General features: G+C 38.5%; 1 protein-coding gene across 5 annotated transcripts in view; it reads right to left on the bottom strand.

Moving 5' to 3' along the window:
• The window catches only part of PPP1R9A (protein phosphatase 1 regulatory subunit 9A), a 132426-nt gene that overhangs the window by 12138 nt on the left and 97124 nt on the right, over nt 1–23164 (bottom strand). For 3 of the 5 annotated variants that reach the window (XM_058818340.1, XM_058818332.1, XM_058818347.1), the window contains exons 7-16: nt 22375–22530; nt 16923–16976; nt 14848–15077; nt 13386–13482; nt 13082–13253; nt 8788–8945; nt 7913–8213; nt 3747–3834; nt 3569–3646; nt 245–443 (exon numbers count right to left, since the gene is read on the bottom strand). In XM_058818340.1, the coding sequence (XP_058674323.1) occupies nt 245–443; nt 3569–3646; nt 3747–3834; nt 7913–8213; nt 8788–8945; nt 13082–13253; nt 13386–13482; nt 14848–15077; nt 16923–16976; nt 22375–22530 (1533 nt within the window). The remainder of the gene's footprint in view (nt 1–244; nt 444–3568; nt 3647–3746; nt 3835–7912; nt 8214–8787; nt 8946–13081; nt 13254–13385; nt 13483–14847; nt 15078–16922; nt 16977–22374; nt 22531–23164) is intronic. The other 2 variants (XM_058818356.1, XM_058818364.1) reach the window with 1 other exon arrangement.

Genomic DNA, 23164 nt, shown 5'->3' with positions numbered 1-23164 from the left:
TTTGTTATGGTACAGCACACCACAGTTAGTTTACTGGAATAATGTACATTAAGACAGAGTAAAAAAGGTAGAACAGGGAATGTACAATGACAGAGATGTTCTGCTCGGATGGGCTGGTACCGTACAATGAACACCATGCACTGTTTATTGTAGTAGTCACATATTGGCCTGTTCTTTTTTCCAGAATCACAAAGCCAATTATGCCACTCAACACAGTGGGAATAAGGTAGTTTTTATTTTCTACCTTTGACCCTTTTTTAGCTGGGCTTAAATTTTCAGAGGAAGGTTCAGTTGAGCTGGTAGGCGACGGCAGGTTGCTGGAAGAGTTGGATCCCTTGCCGCTCTCTCCATACCATGTGAATGGTACACAGTGTGGGAGAGAGGAGGATCGCTCTGCTAAGGATTTAGTGTTTGCTGGTTTCTGCAGAATCTCTCTGACAGTCCTGTTTAAGAGAAAGGAGCAGGAATATGCATCAGATTATAAAAGAAGGGGAAACAAAATGCCACAGAGGCAGTTAATTGTAAAGAGTGACATTCACTGTAGCTGTGACTAAAGAACTGAGTGGCATGCAGCTGGTAGGGGCATGCCTGAAATATCTCCTTCAGCAAAAGAAAAAAAAATGTTCTTTTGATTCTTTTTCTAACTCAAGCTTTCTTAAGACAACATACACCCAGCAAATGGAGACAGATGCCAGCTGAAAATGCCTATACTCCCACTGTTCGGATGAGAACCAGCTCCTGTCAAGAAGCCACAGGTTGTGTTTGTGCATTTCTGAGCCCCAGTGGTACCTCAGCATGATTAAATCATTAGACTCAGCACTGACCCAAGTGGGCCCTGGTTCCCAGAGAAAATCTGGCTTGGATTTTGAGCACAGGCAGAATGAGTCAGATGCATCTGTATCCATCTATGGAGAAGTTCCTTTGTTACAACAGCTAAATACGCATGAAGTACTTATTATCTTGCTTTTAAATGAATTCAATAATAAGAATATTGATGGAGAAAAATGGAAGAAACATCTATGGGACTTTATCAGATTCTCTCTTTGCAATAACAAAGATTGCAGTAATCAAGTCAAAGGTAATGTCTAAATCATGCCTATAACGTTATGCCTAAATTTTATTTCCTTATATATAAGGAATATATATATAATATATCATTAGTATAGTATGTAAATTAAAAATAATTATGCAAAGTGTCTGCCTCCAAGAATTTATGCATGTGTCACAGAACCATATTATTTACATCAGTATATATTCATAGCATTAAAATCCCACTGCTCTTAGCAGCCATGTGGAAATGGGGTGTAGGTACATCTACCTCAACATCTACCTTCTGCACATCTTCTAAATCATTATTAACATAATCACTGGACCACATATTTTGTGAAAGCTCTTTTCTGTATGGATGAAAGTGAGGCTGTCAAAGGACCCCCACCTATGGAAGCAGAAGGACAATCCATTTAGCATTTAGCAACTAAGGAACGGGGCTGCATCTGACCCAGTCCTTTACTTCCCTCTCATCATAATTTCTTGCTTGAACATATAAACACAAATGTTGTGGCCCAAATCCCCTAACTTCATGCAGTAAAACATATGCTCCTTACTCAAATGGGGAATTTTTTCCATATCTGTAGCATTAGTTGCAGTTTCAGGAAATAATTTGGGATTTTATTTACACATCCTGAGTGCTACTTTCTGGAAATGGCAAAATAATGCATGCAACACTCATCTAACAACATAATTAATTCTACATCAATCAGTTGTTGTAATGGACATAATTGTAACAGGATGCTGTCTCTTCATCATCTTCCTTCTTTCAAAGAGCTTATACAGCTTTGGACCTGTAGACAGAATATCCTCACATTTCTTGTGAGGCAAATTCTTTCAGTCAGTAACAAAAGAAGTGGCAATGCCTGTTTAAGAAGTTATGCTGAAACAGTTACACTTCAGTTACCAGAGGTCAAGTAAGAATGAGAAACACTCACAAATTTCAACTTTGAAAGCAGTATTAGACTCTGCTTTTAGCAAATGTAGTTGGGATATGAACTGTATTAAAGAAATATTAAAAAAGAACACAAAGAACTGATTTGTCACATGGACTAGCAAGCAATTGATCTCTACAATGAGATCTGCTCTCTCTAAGGAAGACACCTGTGAGATCTCACAAACATCTGCAACATCCTGTGTTGGCAGAAGGGTCATTCAAGGTCTTACAAACAAGTACACATTCATTTCCCCCACCCTATGGCTTGGTATCTAAATGCTGTATAATGTCTAACACCCTGCTAAGGGAAATAGCTGCCTCACAGCCACATAAAGTGCAGAGATTTGGCTTTAAGAAAGTCTCCCTGTCGCTAGGGATGGCCAGCAGTGAGTATCACTGACTCTGTGTCAGCTGCAAGCAGACGCACTGGGACAGGTTTTCTGACACCAGCAGAGAGGTGATGGCTGCTGCCTGAGATCACTTAAGATCCTGACAGATATTTGCAGAATACAAATGTACAAATGTATGCTGAGACAGAACACTGCACTTCAGCACAGTGTGCCTGAGAGAGTAAGGAAGGTTTCTTTTGCTTTTCTGATTTTATGGAGCTGCACAATGTACTTGTCACTGGCTCTCCACACACCAGACTGTCAGTAGAACTGCACAAATGGCTACATACTGATTTTCCATCACAATGTTTTTTTACTAGCATTCAAACTCTGCTTTCTCCCAACAGCTCTTTTATCATGTAGATTTTTTGCATTGTTTTATGTGCAGAGTTTTTGAGTAGCTATGTTCTTTCTAGACTTTTGGAACATAACTAAGTTTGCTTAGCCCTCCTGACTTTATTTTGCCTTTCATACCTGGAACCAGGTAACATGCTGTGATCTTGTCAGACTCGTAGGTACGTAAGGAGAGGCCTTCAGTAAAAATCTACACTAGCTTTTGCAGAGATTGCCTCCTGTCATTGTGAACATTCATTCATTTATTCAGAATTCTGATGCTGGTGATGTTGTGTCATCAGATCTCTCAATTCCCTGCCTGAGAGTTGTTGATGTGACATGTAGTCAGCATTTTTCCTATTTTTCAACTTAAGATGTTTGTCTTCAGAAAAAAAAAAAAAACCTTCTGAAAGCATTCCTAGTGTGGGTGCTGCAAAGCTGCAGTGAACAGCTGCTGCTCAAACTCACTTTAAAAAAAAACAAAATGTGGAATTGTGTCAAGGTTTCTGGTTCATAGACATTATTAACTGACTGGGTGCATCTTGTAGGGCTGCTCTGAAAATCAATTTCTGCAAATCCTATTAGTGAATGCAACACAGCAGTTGGATTTGATGATTCTTGCAAGTCACTGCTAGCTTGAGAAATTTTATGATTTTATGACATTATAAACCTCCAAGTATCTTTAGATTATATGTCAGCCTTTTGTGAGCCAAGAAATCTAGGTTTGTAAGTTAAGGTTATCTCAAAGCTTAACACTTATTCATGCAGTCACTGGGACTGTTAATATTCCATCGGCTAGGATGATTATGTTTTTCCAATGTTTCTGGCACACAATTTCTTGCATCCCCAGTCTCACCCATACCTAGTGCCACAGGCCACCCTCATCGCTTCCTTCTCCTTCCGCTTCTTGCCCTTGCTTGAACTCCTCCTCAAGGGAGCCCTATAAAAATATTAGAAAACATCAGGAAACATCTTAGAAATTTTAATTTCAATCCTTTTAATGAAGAAGAAAATGTATTTTAAATTTAAAAAATGCTTACCCAAGATCTGCAAGTTTTCTCTTTAGTTTTTCTGTATGCCCTATAGTAGGGCCAGTTGTTCCTGCTGCCTGAGCACTTGTGGCACCATCTAGGATACATTTGTACATGGAAGAATTTACATTATTAATTTTAATTGGTAATTTCCATCCAGAATACTTTGTGTATCTTTTCATAATTAGATACCTATGCATGTACATGTGTGTGAGTACACAATTTAATTAGGGGAATTCTCATTTTTAGGAAGATGGTGTGAACAGGAATAAAAATAAATAATTTCAGAATTCAAAAATATACAAAAAATTTAATTGAAGAAAACCAAAAGTTAACATTGATTTAGTTTTAATGACTATGTAATAAATTGAATAAGAGAAATTAGTAATAGGCTAACATTCCAGCGAATCCATTTTTAAACTCAGCAGTAGTTTGCTTATGTTTGTTTTTTACAGAATTCATTTGGTATGTATGCTTTATTTCCAAAATTACCCCTAAAATTCTTTTTCAACTTTGGAACCCAGGGTACCTTTTATGATGGGCATGCTATGAAATAGTTAATCAGCTTAGTCAGAACATCTTTGTTAAACTGAACATGTAACCTAAAATCTAACCATTCTGAATTAAAAAACAAACAACAACCCTCCCCAAAACCTAAATGTAGCTTAGTTAATAAATCTGCCTTTAGGCATTTATCAATTTTTGACCTCTTCTGCCAATGCTATTAAATCCTAAAGAGGAAACAGGCTGCAGTATCTATAAAGCCAAAACAATGAACCTGAGTCTGGCAAACATCCTGTGAAATCTATACAGAAACTAAAAGAATACACACTACTGTGTGTTTAAAAATTCAGACACTGTGACTCTTAAACATATTAAAAGAGTGTTCCCAAATACCCTAGAGGAAGCAAATGAAGGTCAGTCATTCATGTCACTTGTGGTTTGGTGGTTTTTTTAGTGTGACCTCAGACATACACAACTTCTAACTGGATGCACTGCTGGGTTTGTGGATTTCTCCTGGGTTGCTGACTTAAATTAAACCCTCAAAATTAACCCTAAGCACCACAGCACTACCACAAGACAGTCAGCTATGTGTACAGAACTTTGTGTGTTGCTTTGTAGATATCTGCCCAAGTTTTTATTTGAGCAAACAATTTAATGTGCAATTAATTGGTTAAATCCTCTGAAAAGTAGGAAAATAAGCCTTTTGCAATACTCACACTAGAAGCCATACTATTTCCACCAAAGCAAGTCCTTATGTTAAAAAACATAAATTTCTAGAACAGCTAACAAGCAACCTTATTCCAAAAAAGAAAACAAAAGAAAGGAATATGAAGAATGACAAAAGCAAGATGAAGTCTCTGAAGAAGAAATCCATTCCCCAAGGAGTCAGAGGAGAACTTTAGGCAATGCACACTCTGCATCAACCCTACACTGTGCACACTTCTTTCCTGTTTCCTCTAACCACTTCTTCTTCACCTTTAATGCACACTTCTCATTTAACCACTGCCAAAATTGTCACAAGAATTAAAACTTGCAACATTTATTTTCACACTAGTTATAACAGGCAAGTGGGACAAATGGCTTTCAGGGCAAGGGGTAGTGGGGTTTTTTGAGGAATTTCTTACTGAAAGTTGAGAAATTATAAAGTACAGTTTTGTATTGGGCAAATAATTAAAGCGTTTAGTAGATGGACGTTTTGCTGGTGTAGTAGAAAAAAAAAGCCTGCAGAGCTTAGCTGGAATACACAGCAGCTACTTGGAATGGTAAATTTCTGTTCAAGCTTTTATATCCCTATGATCCCCCTCCCACACAGCTAGGGCCAGCCAGGGCCCCTTAAATAATGATGACTTGCTGAGGAAAATATTTGTGCTGGCTATGGGACATAGTGGAGCATGGATAGGTCCCAAAACCAGCGCCAGTGGCAGCGTGGATCTGAACCTACAGGGTCTTGCATGCAGGAATTACTCAGTGCTTGCACATGGCAGAGCACCAGAGGCACGGGTGCCCTGCCTGGGCAGGACAGGACTTTGGCCACCCTGCTTGGGTGCATCTTCCCCGGCTCCTTGAGGTTCTTCAGAGAAGTTAAGGGAAAGCTGGTTTCTCTGAACAAATCACACAGAAGCTGTTTAACCCACCACCTCCAGCTGAGAGCTGCAGTAATGTGTGGCTGATGGATGTGGAAGGCCCCAGACCTCAGTCCCCTGCCCAGGGGCACACAGCACCTGCAGCAGCCTCACGTCAGTGAGCACTGCCCACTGCTGTCCCCTGGCAGCTGAATCAAAGGATGCTGCTGCTGCTGCACAAACCAGGCAAAACTGAAGAACGTCATCACATGTACATGAAAAAGTGGTTCTAAGCTCATCATTTTGCAGTGAAACTAATCTCATGCCACTTCAGCCCTTCCCACAACACTGCTGGATCTTGTAAGAAAAAGAAGAAAACACAAATTTGAACTAGCCAATGTTCACTTCTGCTATTGAGAGACCAACTTATGGCTGTGTGTGTCCACAGAGGTGCTCTCTTTCCATCACTAAAAAACCCCTCCTGAACACATAAAACAAAACAATGCCATTTTTTATTTTCTGAGCTCTACAAGTTTAACAGCCAAATTAACGATCATTTAAAATAGCATTGCTGCAACACTTGCCGCCAAATAACTTGTTTCTTTTTTTAGTAGGACTTACTAAATATGATTTTTTCTACTTGAAATTATATTGCTCTGGTTAATTCTAATGTATTACTCAGCAGAACCTAGACACACCCAAAAGCATTGGTTGTTTACCTAACAGTCACAATGAGGAAAGCATGACAGCAATATTTAGACAGAGATTGTTTTTCAAACCTAAAATGGAAAGTGTGATACAGTGGGTGGAATGCAATGCCCTATTCCTTGCACTACAAGGTTAGTTTCCACCAATTTTTTATCAAAGTATTTTTCTTATATCAGTTAGAAGTGCAGGATTTAGGACTTCCCTGACAAACCAATCACACATTCAAGATGAGTTTCTAAAGTCACAATCTTATGTTCACACCCTTATTTTTACTTGCAAAACTCAAATACTGAATTTAACTTGGAATCCTTAACAATTTAACCTAGTTATAACTAGTAATTTCAGAACTCATGTAAGAATTCTTGCAATATATTAACCTCTCCTAAATTCAGTAAAGTTTTATAATGCTATCTTTTATGAACCTGTGTAAAAGCCCAGTACAAAGATGAAGAAGAAACAAGGTTTAAATCAGTAGCAAGTCAGACACACAAGCATAAATCTTCAATAAATTGCTATTTTCAGTTAATTCAAGCACACCAAAGTCTGTTATAAACCTTTCTAGATCTAGTCCTGCAGACCTCACCTATGAACAGTTTTTTATTATGTATTTTAACTTATGTGTCAGTTTCAGAATGTAAGGTGCATTGCTAAGAATGCTGAAGTGGTGTCAAATGTTAATTCTGAATTTGAAATGCACCTGAAAAGAAAAGCTCAGTGTTCAGTGACATACCATATTGTTAATTCTTATAATAAACTGGCATCTGAGACATACACCTGAGCTACATATGATTGCACTCTGTTTTATCCACCTAGCCTTTCAAGAGTCTGAATCAAATTAGTAACAATGAGGCCAATCTCTCCAAGAGATTACTTAATTTTTTTTCTGTAAATGAAAAATCTCCACTAACCTCTCATTAAACCTAGACTTTGCTTCCTCTCAGCAATTAAAAGCTACAATCTGCTGTTTTTGCTTTACACTCCTTTCCACACCCTCCAAAAAAATCATCTAGCAGTGCCAAAATCACATTATTTGAGTAAGTACACTGTGTTAAGCATGTTCCTAATATGGAGGTGACCCAAAGTCAAATAACCTTTTTTTTTTTTAAAAAACACAATACAACATTTTCTTAAGGGCAATTTCCCCTTTTTTTTTCAGTGAGTTCCAAGAAAGCCTGAAAAAAGAAAGTAAGCAGTTCCCTATCCCATTTTAAACTTCGTCCTTCTCTTATACCATCACACAAGATAATTTTGAAGTTTTTGGCTTCCAGGTAGGCAAAAGAAATTACAAGATGATGACCTTCTAGTTGCTAAGGTACTACCGCACAACAAAAGGCAATAAAGTAGATAGCTGTTAAGTGAGCAAAATGATGCATCAATTCATTGTAAAAGAAACAGTAATACCTTTATCTTGTAAAATATTCCTGCCAGCTGGGTGATGCAAAGGAGATGCTTCAGAGCTGTGCCCAGATTTTGAAGGAGAGGAAAGTGGAGTGTCTCCCCGAGCATATGGGGGAAGGACACCTCCTTTGTGGTGCTGCTCTTCTTCTTGGTTTTCAGTTAGGTTGTCAAGTGAGATTGCTGCACTGCTAGCCACGGGGGAGAGGGAGGAAGCACCAGAATCTGATGCTGGTGAGGAGGCTCTCATGCATAAGGGCAGTGGTGATTTTGAAATGTGCATGGGACTACTGTAACTGTGTGATGGCTGTTGGTATAAGAGATTATAAAGCAGGTTATACCACTTAGTAAGCAAACAGAGCAAGATTTACTTTGAACATGCAATTCTTTTATTCATTATTTAGCTTTCTATTTGTACGAAATGCTGTAGCAGTTCAAGGCACTACCCTTTGATGTTGTTTATTGGTACAAAACAGTGCTGTTTATTGGTATCTGCTTTCAGATGAAGTCAGAATAGGACAAAACAATGAGCAAATATTGTATCAATTGTGGTAACAAATTAACAAATAGAGAAATGCACAATTCAAGCTCCTTTCACCTCCTGCATAAATGAAAAGACCCGCTCTGCGTTATAAAGCACATGTAAATCAAAAAAGACCAGGATTCCAGTTAAAACACAACAGAACCAAAAAACCAGGTGTGCTGACTCAAAAGGAGACTGGACTTGCACATCACTCAAGTACATTCACAGCAGACCGGCCACAGAGGAATAAATACTGCCTGTGCTACAATGAAAGGATAAAGACAGAGGATGAACTGACCTACAGGGGAAACCTAGCAGTCCCCAGGAAGCTGGAAAGAGAGGGCAGAGCCCTTCTCACCTTTCGCTCCAGGCTGTCCTCGCCATCAGTGGAACTGATGCTGTCGTACAGCCGCGTTCTGGACGGCCTCTGCCGCTTGTTCTTCACCGAGAGCTGAGCCCGAGTCTTCAGTGCCTTGGAGTCCAGCCTCTCTGTTTCTGGAACTGCTTCATTGAAATCTGTATGGAAACGTGATTTCAAACTGTTTAACAGATTTCCTTACTTTTTCCTAAGAAAAGGAATTGTACAAACAATTGCAAGCACATGCACTTTGCATAGAATCATAGAATAATTTAGGTTAGAAAATATATATTTTACTTGTACCTGTACCTTCATAACTCCTATAGTACCCCCAGAAAAAGTTATTTGCATAAACAAGTTTATCTGTACAGATTCAGCAAGGGCATACAAAGAACCAACTGCAGATATTTAAGAATTCCATGAAGTATTCCCACTGTTACAGAGATGACCACACAAACCCAGCGGTACCACCCCTGAAAATAAATCCACTCAGACTCCCTCAGAGGGAGTTACATGTGCTTAGCCTGCAGAGAGTTCTCCTCCACCAGGGCATAAACATCATTGTGTGATACATGACAACTGAAGAAGTATTTAATATAAAAGAACAGAACAATGAAACCATATTACTTTCCTGGCTTCAAAGACACCTGATTCCTGAATTTCTCATGAGCAAAGTATACTGAACACTTCATATATGACTCGCCTCTACAGCTAAAACTAACATAGCTGTACTTCTCTTAGCTATCAACCATCTACTCAAATGAAATCTGAGTATTGCAGCAAATTTAGCATTTTACAAATCTGCGGTGACTAAGACTAAAAACATTTTAAAAGTTATTTTTGTATTTAATACTAAAAAAATAATAGATTCTTATGGTTTTAACAATGTTTCTTCAACCCCCACAGTAAAACCCAAACCATAATCCATTAGATACATTTACTTGCCTATATATTGCATTCAGAATACACGAATTAATTAAAATCTGATCTTACAGATATTTTTGCTTTTCTTCTATGTGTTAGAGTTAAATTTTACTTCACATGATACTCCAGAATAATTAGAATTGTCTGACTTGCAATGATGCTTCTGCCCTAAGTACTCCACAGGAAAACTACACATGGTTATTATAGCTTGAACTGCTTCTATTTGGTTAAACTGCTTGTATTTGCTCTTTCAGGTGTACAGACTTCTATACATCCCTTCGTTTCACTGCTGAAATTATGCAAACTGTAAACACAGGACTGCAAACGGAATTTACAGAAGTGCTTATATGGGCCTTCTTAAAAGCAGAAGACCATCTGGGCCTGGAGCTTCCTGCTTCCTGCACCCCATCTTGCCCTGCTTTGTTGCAGTGGAACTGGGCTGCTGTCAGATGGTCTCTGCCCCAGCCACACGTGCTGCCACCCCCAGCCCCAGCTCCCTCTTCTGCAGAGACTGGCTGGCCCTCACAGCTCCCAGCACAAACCCACAGCCTCACATGATGCTGCAGTAATCTCCCAACCCACTGGCGTGTCTGGAACATCTCTCACATAAAAGTCATAACAGTTCTTATTTCACTCTCAGAGTCAATGTAATGAGACTTTCTTTCCTAGACTTCAACCACTTGACTCCAAGGTTCTTCCATCTGAACTATTTCAGTACCACTGTGAAGCAGGGAAGAGCTTGCCTGTACTCCCACTGTTTTTCCATTAGACAGGAGACAGAATTTAAAATCTCCTGCGAACTGACACATCCCTGGGTATCCAAAGACACCCAGAAAGCAGAAACACAAAGTGGTTGGAATGGGAACTTGCACAGAGATGTCAAAGTCAGCCTCAGCACTGAACTGTTTAGCTTTCAAACCACTCACTCCTGCCAGTAAACAGCTTGATTGTCTACTGCAGACACAGCTCATCATCACTAAACCAGGAGGCAACAATGCACTGCTGGGCTCTCAGAATAAACCATGGATTTGTAAAGAAAATGCAATCCATAGTCTAGTATGCCCTGGCAAAGCAAAGGAAGAATTATGTGGGCCGTGGTAGTTTTTATTTTCTCTTTGTAACTTGCACTGATGTTACTGGCAGCCCCTGAAGCTCAGTGTGAGGTTATGTTACAGCCTGAGGAGTCTTGGCAGGATGCTGAACACGGCCAGAGCACTGTGCAGCATCAGGAACAGTTACACTCAAATGTTTGCAACCATCAGGCTGCACCCACTGCTCCTTCCCAAGCCCCCAACCATGCAAGAATGTCATAAACACCTCAGATCACACCGAAACAAAAACATACTTGATAAAATTTTAATGAAAACATTGTATTTTTACATAACCTAAATTTCTGATGGAAAACAGACCTGCAAATCTCTGGACAAAATTCTGGGATGTGCCTGTCCACATGCAGTCCCACCCCAGGAACCCAATGCGGAGGCTTGATCAAGAAGCATGTGTTATACTTGACAAACATGAGCCAGAAAAGAGACTGGAGCACCTGTCTGAGTGTCACAAAGGCAGTGTACACAACCCACAGCAGCACAGGGACTCTACTCACCTCTACTCCCCTCATAGCTCCTCTGCAAACACACAGGGGATGATGGCAAGTTCTTTTCTTAAAAGGTTTAAACAAGAGTGATACAGAGACATAGGCTCTTTGCAGAGCAAGTATCACTACATTAGAGTCTGATACAGACCTCAGGAACTGACACGGAATTTACTGGAAAAGGTATATGGACGTCAAAGAGTGCTGCAGCATTTTAAAAGATATACTTATTTATAAAAATGAAGGTTTTTTTCCCCCCCTTATTAAAACCACAAATGCAGCTTGAGCTCTAACTATGCAGCTTCTGCTTTCAAAAAATCATTGCCAATTACCAATTTTTCCTAGCAAATAATTTGTGTTTGTATTCCTGTGGTTAAACTTGGGTGTTTAAATTCAGAGATCATCTAGTCTAACACTCAAAAAAAAAATTAACACTGGTAACATTTCTCCAGGAGATGATTTTTGGAATGAAAAAAAGGCAGTTCTTTGAAAATTTTCATGCAAACACATTGATTAAAAACCATAATTTTGAAGCACTGACATGCAGATTTTTTATACTGTACTAAGAACTTCCAACTTTTTAGAATGAATTTTAAAATTCTGTTTTTGTTTTTTTTACATGTAGAAATTCCCAGATTTTAGCTCTTGAGCCATAGATGTGTGTTGACATTGCTACAACAGTATGTGTAAGCATCACTTTTCTGAGTCAAGTGAAGAAAACATGATTTCTTCTCCTGAAACAAACTACTGAAAGGATTTGTGTTAACAGCACTGATAAGTATTAAATGTTTTATAACACTTACTGAGTCTTTACGGCAGAAATACAGACTTTCTTGTCATCCTTCAGAGATTTCATTAAAATTAACACTTGACAGAAAAAACAGGTCTGTGAAGATTTGTGGAAACCAACTGCACAAGGTCTGTATATCACCTAATACCATTTCAGCAGGACTAGCTCTTTTTTATACACATATCTTGTTAAAAATATGATTCATATTGATTTGTTTGTAAGGCAATATTGTCGGTGTCCACACTTGAAATGACAGCTAAAATATCAATAGTAATAAAACACCTCTCTGGTGGCTAGAAATGTATTTATTCCATAATGTATTGCTTTTATTTTCAACAGAGAAATAAGTAATGTTACAGTTTCTAGGAATCCTGGGCTTCATCAAAAGCAGGGCGCCACCTCAAAGGAGGTGATTCTGCCCCTCTGCTCTCATGAGACCCCAGCTGGAGTGCTGCATCCAGCTCTGGGGCTCCCAGCCTAAGAAGGACATGGAACTGCTGGATCAAGTCCAGAGGAAGACCATGATGTTGACAAGGGGACTGGAGCACCTCCCCATGAAGACAGGCTAAGAAAGTTGGGGATGCTCAGCCTGGAAAAGAGAAGGTTGTGCAGAGACCTCACAGCAACCTTCCAGCATCTGAGGGGCCCCACAGGGAAGCCAGAGAGGGACTCTGTGAGGAACTGCAGTGACAGGACAAGGAGCAATAGTTCACACTGAGAGAAGGGACACTTAGGCTGGATATGTGGAAGGAATTCTTTACTGAGAGGGTGGTGAGACACTGGAACAGGTTGCCCAGAGAAGCTGTGGCTGCCCCATCCATGGAAGTGTTCAAGGTCGGGTTGGAGGCAGCTTTGAGCAACCTGGTCTAGTGAAAGGTGTCCCTGCCCATGGCAGGGGGGCTGGAACTAAATTATCTTTAAGGTACTTCCAACCCAATTCATTCTATGATTCTATGGTTCATAGGAGTTATGATTTGGTTCAAACAAACCTTGACTTAAGCCATCCAGACAGGTCACTTGCTTAGTATCTAGATTTTCCACTGGATCTCCTCTAGAAACTTCTCCAAATGATGTCTGCCTTTCAAAAATGTTGTTGTTATTGTTAACCTGGCTTCCATTTTGCTTCATTAGCCTGAAAACTTCTGCTTCCAAGTCTTGTATCTGAAAGAAATACAATACAGTATTACCAAAAATATTCACCCCAATACACCCTCCCCATTAGAGATGTTGTTTTTCCAGAATAACACATAGAATTGTCTCATTCTTCAAATATAAAGAGGAAATGCTACTCACACGAGCTTGCAAGCCTTGAACCTCTACAAGGTGTGCTTTCTCCAAATCTTCTATTTTCTTGCGTTCAGCTTCCTGGCGTTTGATGAAGTCAAGTTCTCTTAGGGGAAAAAAAAAAGATGTATTTGCTGTCATCAAAGCAATCAGAGTGAAAAAAAAATGTTTGCTACTCATCAGAAAAATCTGTCCTTGCCAAATAATTTATCAGTCATTTAGTAAGAACTATGAAACTGTAATCAGGACAAAACCCCAAGCAATTAGTCTAAGTGAATATGCTAGGCAATAATATAAAAATGGCAAGAGCAACTTATCTGGGAAAAAAAATCTCAATTCTTACTAATAATCAAAATAGTTAAACTGGTTTCTTTTCCTAATCTGTCTTTACAACAAAACCAACATAGCTTAGTTTATGCTTTTCTGTGTTGTAGGACATAGAGCAAAGTGTTTTACTAGAGTATGACTATGCTCCTTTCACGGAATGGACAAACTGCAAGTTTGCAGGCACAAATTGAATTTTCTAAAGGAAATATGTCACATCAGCTAAGGAGTCTGAAGTATTTAAAAACAACTGAACAGATCTTTTACTAATATAAATCAGAATGTCAATGGAAAGCTATCCAAGCTCATTCTAGTGACTTGCTCTATCTCTTTTTATTTTGAATATCAAAGAAATTTGTGATAGAAAACACAAAGGATACAAACTAGTTTTGGAACAGTCATGAAATTCCAAAATAAGTAATGATATTTGGATAATCTAACCCCCTTTTTAATGGGACAGGATATTCATTTCTGCAATCCCAATTATCACATGACATTGCTGTATGTCTTTGAATTTTCCTCTTTAAATAAGGGTATTTCAGCAGAAAATGAAAAAAGCTGCTGCTGCAAAAAAAAAAAGTAATCTGGGGAATGGAAGCTGTTATAGAAATCTAAGATCTTATTATTCTTGCTAGCCACCAGGGAGAGGGGACCACATGAAACAGAGGGGGCCGGGAAATCATCAGTTAGCTCAACTCAGCTCAAACATTCTTGGCATCTACAAGAAGAAGAAAAATTAAATGTAAAATGCAACAAAACAATATTCCTTTTGATGTTACATTAGTACACAGCAGAAATGAATCCAGCTGACACAACACCCATATAAATTGCTGCAAACTTTGTTAATCAAGTGCTTTACTGTAATTACTCTTAGTTGTTTGCAATTACATTGAGCTATTTCCTAATTCTGAAACATACCAATCTGGAATATTACAGCCTTAGTCTTATTTAGGTACAGCATGACTACAGCTTGAATACTAGCATTTTTCCACAATAGAAAGTGTCCATGCTTTTCATGAATAAAAAAGTGGAAAACAGTGTTTACCTTACAGGTGTTTAACAGTGGGTTTCAAATTTCAAAATATATCACATACATGTTTTCTAACTGGCCACTAAGTCATTTGCTGAGCCTGGTGTAGCTGCTTACTTTTGCTGAAAATCCTTGATTAATTTCTTTGCCTTGTTATATTTCTTCTCCAGAGCCTGATACTGGCTTTGCGTCTCCTTGAGGTGCTCATTCACTGTGTGACACAGGGTCTGTGCCTCAATCCAATAACTCTCTAATTTCATCATCCTTTCCTTATTCTCCTCAATGTTCTGCTGGAGTTGGGTCTTCTCCAATTCCCACCTCACCTTCTCATTCTCAGCAGCCTGCAGCTGAACAAAGGAGTGGAGATGCAGAACATAAAAAGCTGCAAAGTGCAGCCTAATAGTTCAGGATTAATTCAAACAACACAAATAGAGACAACCAGTAAATCAGTAACTACAACAGTAATATGCTAGCAGTGGGAAGAGTGTTCCAGGAGAAAGAAAACAGGCTGATACATGTATAATTCTTCCTCATAAAACCAAGCAGAGTTTTTGCTCAGTGTTTCAGTGCAGCCTCTATGCTTCTCTGGGTTATACTAACCTATCTGACCGGCTGACATTTAAAATGTCAATAGTGGAGTACCCAGACAAACTGCAGGGTTAATCAGCCAGCACATGGGATGCATTTTGCTTTGTGCATGTGACTCAGGTGCTATAAAGCATTTACACACTTTCAGAAAATGATGACATTTCTTATTTTGGGATGGGGGCATTTTTGATTTCCAGATTGCTTTGTTTTGTTTTAGTGTTCTCATTTGCTAACTGAAGCTACCTGCAGGTTTCAGTGTTTGGTGCTGGATAGGGGTAAGGTTATACAGCATCTTGTGGGATTTAGTTCCTATAATTTAGTAAACAAAAAATGCCTTAACAGCCCTGTTTATTTATCAAGAGTTCTTAATTTGCTCTAGGCAGTTCTGCTAGCATTATGGATGATACACACCAAAAAAAATTAACTTGTTTTCAGTTTTATTAGTAATATACCTAAATGAGTCACATTTTCTTCAGCTCCATTGAAAAGATGAGGTAAAAAGGTCCAACACTAAAAGGCACATTAACCCTAATTTTGCAAATGGATATGCACAGAGGAATGTTTACACCCACACATTGATGCCATCAAGTCAATGGGCCTTGGCACAATCCCAAGGGATCGACTGTGTGGCTCCAATTGCTACATTTGAACTGGAAAGCAGAGAAAGAAAAGATTTTTGACTTTCTGGACTGAGACAGGACAACAGAAATTTTCCTTACAGAAAACAGTTGCACTCTGATTTTTTTCTAACAGTAATTTATGCAGATTTGATAAACACTATGCAAAATACAAAATAATAGTGAGTGCAAACGCTGCTGAAAAGAAATAATGATCTAAAATCTTTTCTTGAAGTACAATTTTCTCTTTTTCTTATTTTTATTCCCTTTATAATATAATCAGACTCAGAGAAGGATGTCATTATAAAACCTAGTATTGCTGAACTACTGAATAATCAGTTAGGTTCCCATAAAAGTTACCTTAGTACAAAAAAACCCCAATTCTTTTTTATTGCTAAAGCAAATTTACTTTATTAACTAGCAGCTGATTGTGAGATAAGGTTTTCTTTTTAACTGATCCTATTTTTCCTTTCTAAACTATCTTTTAAAGACAGATGCAACAATATGAAACAATACTTTTTCTTCTGTATATAAAAATAATTTCTATTAAATTCCTTTAAACAAATTGCGTTTTTAAGAAATGCCAATATTGGAAAGTAGCACAGGGATACTTTAACATCACTTGTAAATAAAAATCTACTAACTTCAACTTGAACATTCAATCCAAATATAATTTTAAAACATGAAAAAATGCATCAGAATTTTAAAACTAGCAATCTGCCATTTAGTTATTATGATACCCCTTAAAACATATGTTTAACTGAAGCTACAAAAGTTGGCACTTTCTTTTAATAGCAGCACTTAAGATTTTTACTCGAAACTTGGAATAAAGAACCTACACCAAGACAAGATTTAGCTGAGCCACTGTGCTTCTTAATCAACCTTTAATAAGGATGGTGACTTCTCCACCCACATAACGATACATCTTCAGATCTGATTTTGCATAAAGAAAAAAACAGTATGCATTAACCATATATTGATTCTTACCTTTGTCTTCAGCTTCTGAATTTCAGCTTCTGTAACTGCATGTTTGATTTGCAACTAGAATTGAAAACATAAAATAAACAAGTGAAGTCACAGAGAGTACTCCGATATTTTTAAAGCCTGTGCTGCAAGTTGAATACCTTATTACATAGCAGAAGGCCCCGAAGAGTGCTGCAGTGCAGTAGATTGTAAATTAAAATGTCTAGCTTGCAAAATGACTCAGTCTGTGCAACCTAATTAAAGATAGGATGCCGTCTAACCACTCATAATTTCAAATCAGAACATCCAATCTGTTTAGCAAAACCAAATGTCTTACGTTTAAAAAAATTAGATGTTATCCTGCTGGGCTTTGCTCTCCCCTGATGTGAATGTGAAATATATCCCAGTGCCGAAGGTCCCACTGCACTGATTAAAGCAGGCACATTACAAATAAGCAAATATGGAAATAAGTGATTTAACATCTCAAGAAGTCGGGAAAACCTTGAGGGAAGATTCCAAACATTTATTTCATGCAAAAAGAACGGTAAACTGATGCTATCTTTCACCAATAGCTGGAGTTACTCTGCACAAGCCAGCTAATCTCAGTTGAGGGCAGTTACACAGGGAAACTGTAAATAACAGCAACAGCACTCAAGCAACAAAGCGATTGCAAGCAGATTAACAGGCAGGCAGTGTGCTAAAGGTTGTAGTTACATCACCAAGCAGCCACAACAACAGGGGATCTGTACAGGGAAAGGGTTGGTGTGGAGGACCCGGCTCCCACCTGCACACCTGCTGTGGGATTTCTTCTGTTCTAACCTACATTAGTCTGTTCCTGTGGAATGAACAGCCTACTACAGTCTACTACTCTCAGGGTATCAGGCAATGTCCCGAAACACCTTTAGTTTTACCACAAAGATCTGCTATTCACAGGCTCCAGGAACACTCTGAAGTACAAACTGAACCACAGCTCCAACAGCATTACCCTACTCCAAGTGGAAATGATCACTCACATGTACCCAATACTGGCCCAATACTGCACCCCATTCCCTGCTGCTGTACTATTTAAAGCAGGCAGCATGGGCAAACTACTGACAGGCCCCAAAACCTCACACTGAGTCAGTGACTCAGGTATGTTGGGTATGGAGCTGAGGGCAAGGTCAAAAAATGAATTACAGCCTGAGCCAGCACTGCACTGGAGATAAGGCATCGTCCATTATTTATGAATAGGAGGAATAGCTACGGAAAAGCATGTTTTACATGCAGGTTACTTCTCTTACAAGACAAACACGAGCTTTTGGGAATAGTTTATGTGAGCTAATAGAGTATATGAGGTTGTTGTACTGAACCAGAAACTAACATCTCTGGTGAAGTAATGGCTATGTTCTTGAAGAACCAGCTGTTAGTAAGAAAATGTGCAAATTAATCAAGGAGAAGTTCTTCTGGGAGAAGGGAATAATTTTCAAAGTAACAGGATCTATCACTGAGCTGACCATGACAAGTATCTCTGAAAAATTCTAAGCCAATTTAGAAATTTCCTTTTCCTGATGTCTCTTGAATGCCCCTTCTTGTGGCACAGGAAATGCACACTCTCAGATACAGTTTGGCTTGCAAATCAGCCTCAATTTATCTACTGAATAAACCCAGTCCTTTAAGGTGGAGAATTCCTCAATTTATGCTGGACAGAATAAAGGAGACACCGATTCACTATTTAGGAATCTTCTTTCCAACACTCATTTCTTGGTTTCCAGAGAAGATTGTAAGAACTTCTAATCCCAACAATCTGCTACTTATGCTCACTTTTTGACTTTGCACTGAAAAATGTTACAACTCTTCTGTGCTCAGTGAGAGCAGATGTAAGATTCCATTTAAAATGAAATGAGCTGACTGCAGCAGCGTGCAGAGACACAGGTGACCCTGGGATCATGGGGCTCCTGAGCAAGGGCCACAGGGGAGCAGGGCTACTGCTCCAGGATGGAGAGGGGCCAGTGCAGCTGCGAACAGGCACTTGGCAGCCCTGGAGCTGGTCTAATGGCAAGAAGTTACCAGTGATGCTACTGCACCTAGTAGGCCAGGAAGCTGAGAAGGACATACACCTTTTTATCTACACATTAAAGAGAAAAAGGGAGATACTTCAATTTGCATTTGCAAGATGTTACTTGCAATTTTTGAGCTCAGTCATTCCAACTTTCAGAGATTGAGAACTGGTTTTTCTCCCCATTGCACTCCTGTTAATAGTGAAAAATTATTAAAGAACCATCTCAAAACAACACGGTGTTTATAAAATGCCTAACCTTTGCTTAGTTCTGCTACACTGTCCTGGGATGAGATAAAATCAGGGGAATAATGGATGAGCTAGATTTTTCCCCTTTTCAGACTTAATAAGGGCATCAAAAAGCCAAGACTCAAAGCCTTAGGCTACCTGCTGACAGTCTACTCCCATCTCCTCTGAAACCCCACAATTCCATACAGAGCACTTAAAGAGCTTATTATTACATACAAATAAACTCCAAATTGTTGCATAAATGACAATCTGCTCAGGTACAGATGGTTTTTAACAGTTATTTTTGTGCTCTCTGTTATTAAGTTAAAAGAATGAATACTGAGTACCCAGTCAGCTCATTGAATCAGTACATGGTACAGCAGATCCCACTGAGGCAGAAGAAAGAAGACACTTTTCTGCTTAACAGAAAAATGTGTAGCTCGATATCTGATTTTTTTTTTTTTAAAGAACTAATTATGGTTATAGAATAGATGAGAAATGCTAACATATTTATAGGTTAGACTAAAAAACAAGCAAGGTCAACTATTTGGCAAGAAAATCTGGACTCCATAGCTAAATTTTTTTAAGCAACTTTACTAACAGGGGACCAGAAATCTTTATTCCATGTCCTATTTAATGCCAGACAAATTCTTGGCAGATACTATTTTGAATTTTTTTTCTGGCTTTTAAGTCAATATAAAATTGTGAAGGCTTCACTTTAACAAAGACATTTTGAGTAATTTTTGGCACACTTCCTATTCAAGTATATCTTGAAAGGCTGATTAATTTTCTACAAAACAATAAAGGTTGTTATAAAAGGTAACTTTTAGAGAGAAAATGGATTGAATTCATCAAGACTGCAAAAGGTAGAAGGAGATGAAGTCTAGCAAATGTTAAAATACCAGGAGTACACTGGGAAGGAAAGTATGCACTAGAATCTAATAATCACCATGACAATTTTTATGCAATCATTATATATTTTTGCATATAGTGATCATCCATTCTTCATATATTTCATTAAAATATGGAATAATGAATTCTTACATAAATGTCCCTTCTCCCCACAGATCTTGTCTCTCTTCAATCATCACAGCTAAAATAAAGTTTCTAGTTTCTTCCCTCTCAAAGCAGTTAAGAAAAATCAGTTTTATTTTTCCTGCTTTACAGCCAGGAAAACAAGACTTTCAAAACTATCGTGATGCACCCAGGAATGCCCATCTCTCTTCTGACTTTCATTCCAAAAGCAAGGCATTTTAAATAAGAATGCTCTCAGAGTATGGGAACATGATTTTTATTGCAAAGACTAAATTCAACTAATTAGGTCAAACTATTATGCCTAAAGATTATGTCCTACCCATTTGCTTAATACTTTCATTAATCTCTGGAGTAAGAACAAGAAAGAACAGTTATTCTTTAAATACAATTCCAGAAAACACTGTGTGGGCTTGTGCACTGTGATCATGAACAAGTCCTCCAGTGTTGAAAGAATTCAGGGCAAATACCAAGAAAAATACATGTACTCACTCAGCATCAGCCAACAGAACGCAGCTGTGTGCTCTTACAGACAATCTGCAAACAAAAGCGGTGTGCTCAGAACAGCACTGCTGCGTGGGCTGCTGAGAGAGCCCACTCTGAGGCAGGAGCATTCCATGTTTTCTTCTCAGGCTCTCATCTACACTTACACTCAAGGATCCCAAAGTACCTTCATCTGGGCTCTAAAACAGCATTTTAAGGCCATTACGGAAGACAGGTCTGCAAATAACTTCAAATCATTCTGGACAAGCTCCAGTACGGCAATAGCCTGAGTTTATGGAAACTGTATTCAAGCACACATTTAAAGGTACTTTATTCCAAGGTGAGTTTCTTTACCATCACTGCATGTGTGTTTTGCACAGCCTTGGAAAACTGACTGGCACACAGAGAATGGTAGCCTCTTCCCACCACTTTGATACTGTATTCTATGTACGATGCAAAGTATTAGAAAATTAAATAAAATGTTCTGCTAATTCGTGTAAGAGCATGAAACTCAAAATACGGAGTGAGAAAATCACAATATAAGTAATGTAAAAAACTTTCAGGAGCCATCAATGAATAACAGTAGGCACCCAACAGCTGAGAGGGCTCTCAGCAGGAAAAGGGAAAGACTGGCTGCTCATGGACTGATCACTTTCCCCACACGACTCTCACTAGAGGGTAGTAACAATATAGTTATACAAGATGAAATATCTGGTTTGAGTGAAGGCAAGAGGATAAGTGGAGAAGGCTAAAAAAGGAGTCCTGGTATTTTAATACTCCTATTTGGGCCCAGGTTCTGCTGCTTAAATCTCCTATGAGGTTCTGGCTACTTTCAACCCTCCCATCTTCCTGTGTTAAAAAAAAAAAAAAAGTTCTTTACTGCTATTACTCAGCCCATTACTGTAAGCTCAGGTATATCCACTGTTTCATATCTTTATTTGCATGAGAATTCAGGAAAGCCTAAAAAGAATACACATCAAAAGCACACAGCCTAAAATACAGAATAAATGTCCCTCCATACTTTGGTATGTGAAATTATATAAATTCAACGACCACAATGAACACCACAGCTAGTACAGCTGGATGCTCTACTCCCTAACCATAAACTTGGTATAGTTTTGGTAAAACTTTGGTAAAATACCCTCTTGAAGTATGGCTGCTTCCCCACTAGAGCATCTTTCTAAACACATAGCCAAACACATGACATGGCTGTACATGGATGAGTTACTGTGGAATGGCATAGGATGAGCTTCACATGTCTCTCTTCACTGAAATTTAACATTTGTTGTTTGGTTTTCCCAATCACCTTTTATTGGAATCTTCAAAGACCAAAGCAAAACAAAGCAAACCAAGCCAAAAAAAAGCCAACCCCAAACCCCAGCACCCTGCCAATGATGAATGAACTTGCACTTTGTTTATGTGGTCAAACTAAGTGATGAGGCAGAGTAACTTCTGTATTGAAAAGTTAATTTATAAACTGCTCTCGTCAATACAACAGTCACCTGAAAGCTGATGCCAAAATATCTCCAAAGGCCACTTCTACTTCTTTCAAGTGAAATTTTAGTCATTTCAAAGTACTAAACAGACAAAAAGCTAAAAACCACTCCAGTTTTCAAGAGAAAAAAACCCAAGCAGTGAGACAACTAAAAATCTGGTTCAGTGATGTATTTCAGGAGTCTTTTCTGATGTATAACTTACTTCTTTGAATTTGTGAGCAAGTTTGCTGGTGTCCACATCACTGGGGGAGAACATGTCATCATTTTCAGGGAGGTCGAACACTTCAATGGCCATGTCACCTCCTGGAAGGACAGGTCCCATGTCTTCATCTTCTTCATCTGTGGCATATTCCCCTGTCTTAATTTTATAGCATTTAAGAAATTCCAGTTATCCTCTTATTATGCAGAGACTATTCAAAGAGTTACTAAGATACTGTGCAATCACAGCATTCTGCGTACAAAAAAGGTTTTCTTTGTCTTTAGCTGTAACCCCAGTACTGATGAATTCTACCAGACAAAATTTAACTCCACAGCAGTATTTCAATACATTAAGAGAGAAGAGAACACAGTGTTTTAAGCACTAATAACTCAGTTCTCAAGCATTACTGGCTCTGTATTTTGATAGTTTTATCCTTTTCAAAGTGAGACCTCTTTTCCATTGAAAGAACTCTCCAAATTTATTTCAGATTTAACAATGAATCTTTTCCAAACAGAAAGAAAAAAAAAAAAAAACCCAGAATACAACCAACAGGATTTTGATTAGTTGTTAGTAAAGTCATCTGGATGAAGTAATTCTCCAGTGATATTCCATGTTGAATTTGAAAATTCATTGGTTTGTTCTTTATAAACAAATTAATGATAGAAAAGTCACACCCACACGGAAAGACAACAGTAGGAAAAAGAAAGCAAGTGTCAGAGACAAGTTCAGAGTCTGAAGCCAGAGTTTACTCAATTTTCACCCTGAACAAGGAGCTGCTTTGAACTAATTTGGA

The sequence above is a fragment of the Ammospiza caudacuta genome, chromosome 1 (genome assembly GCF_027887145.1).
Source record: "Ammospiza caudacuta isolate bAmmCau1 chromosome 1, bAmmCau1.pri, whole genome shotgun sequence".
Taxonomy (NCBI): domain Eukaryota; kingdom Metazoa; phylum Chordata; class Aves; order Passeriformes; family Passerellidae; genus Ammospiza; species Ammospiza caudacuta.
This window is presented reverse-complemented; position numbering and strand designations above follow the sequence as displayed.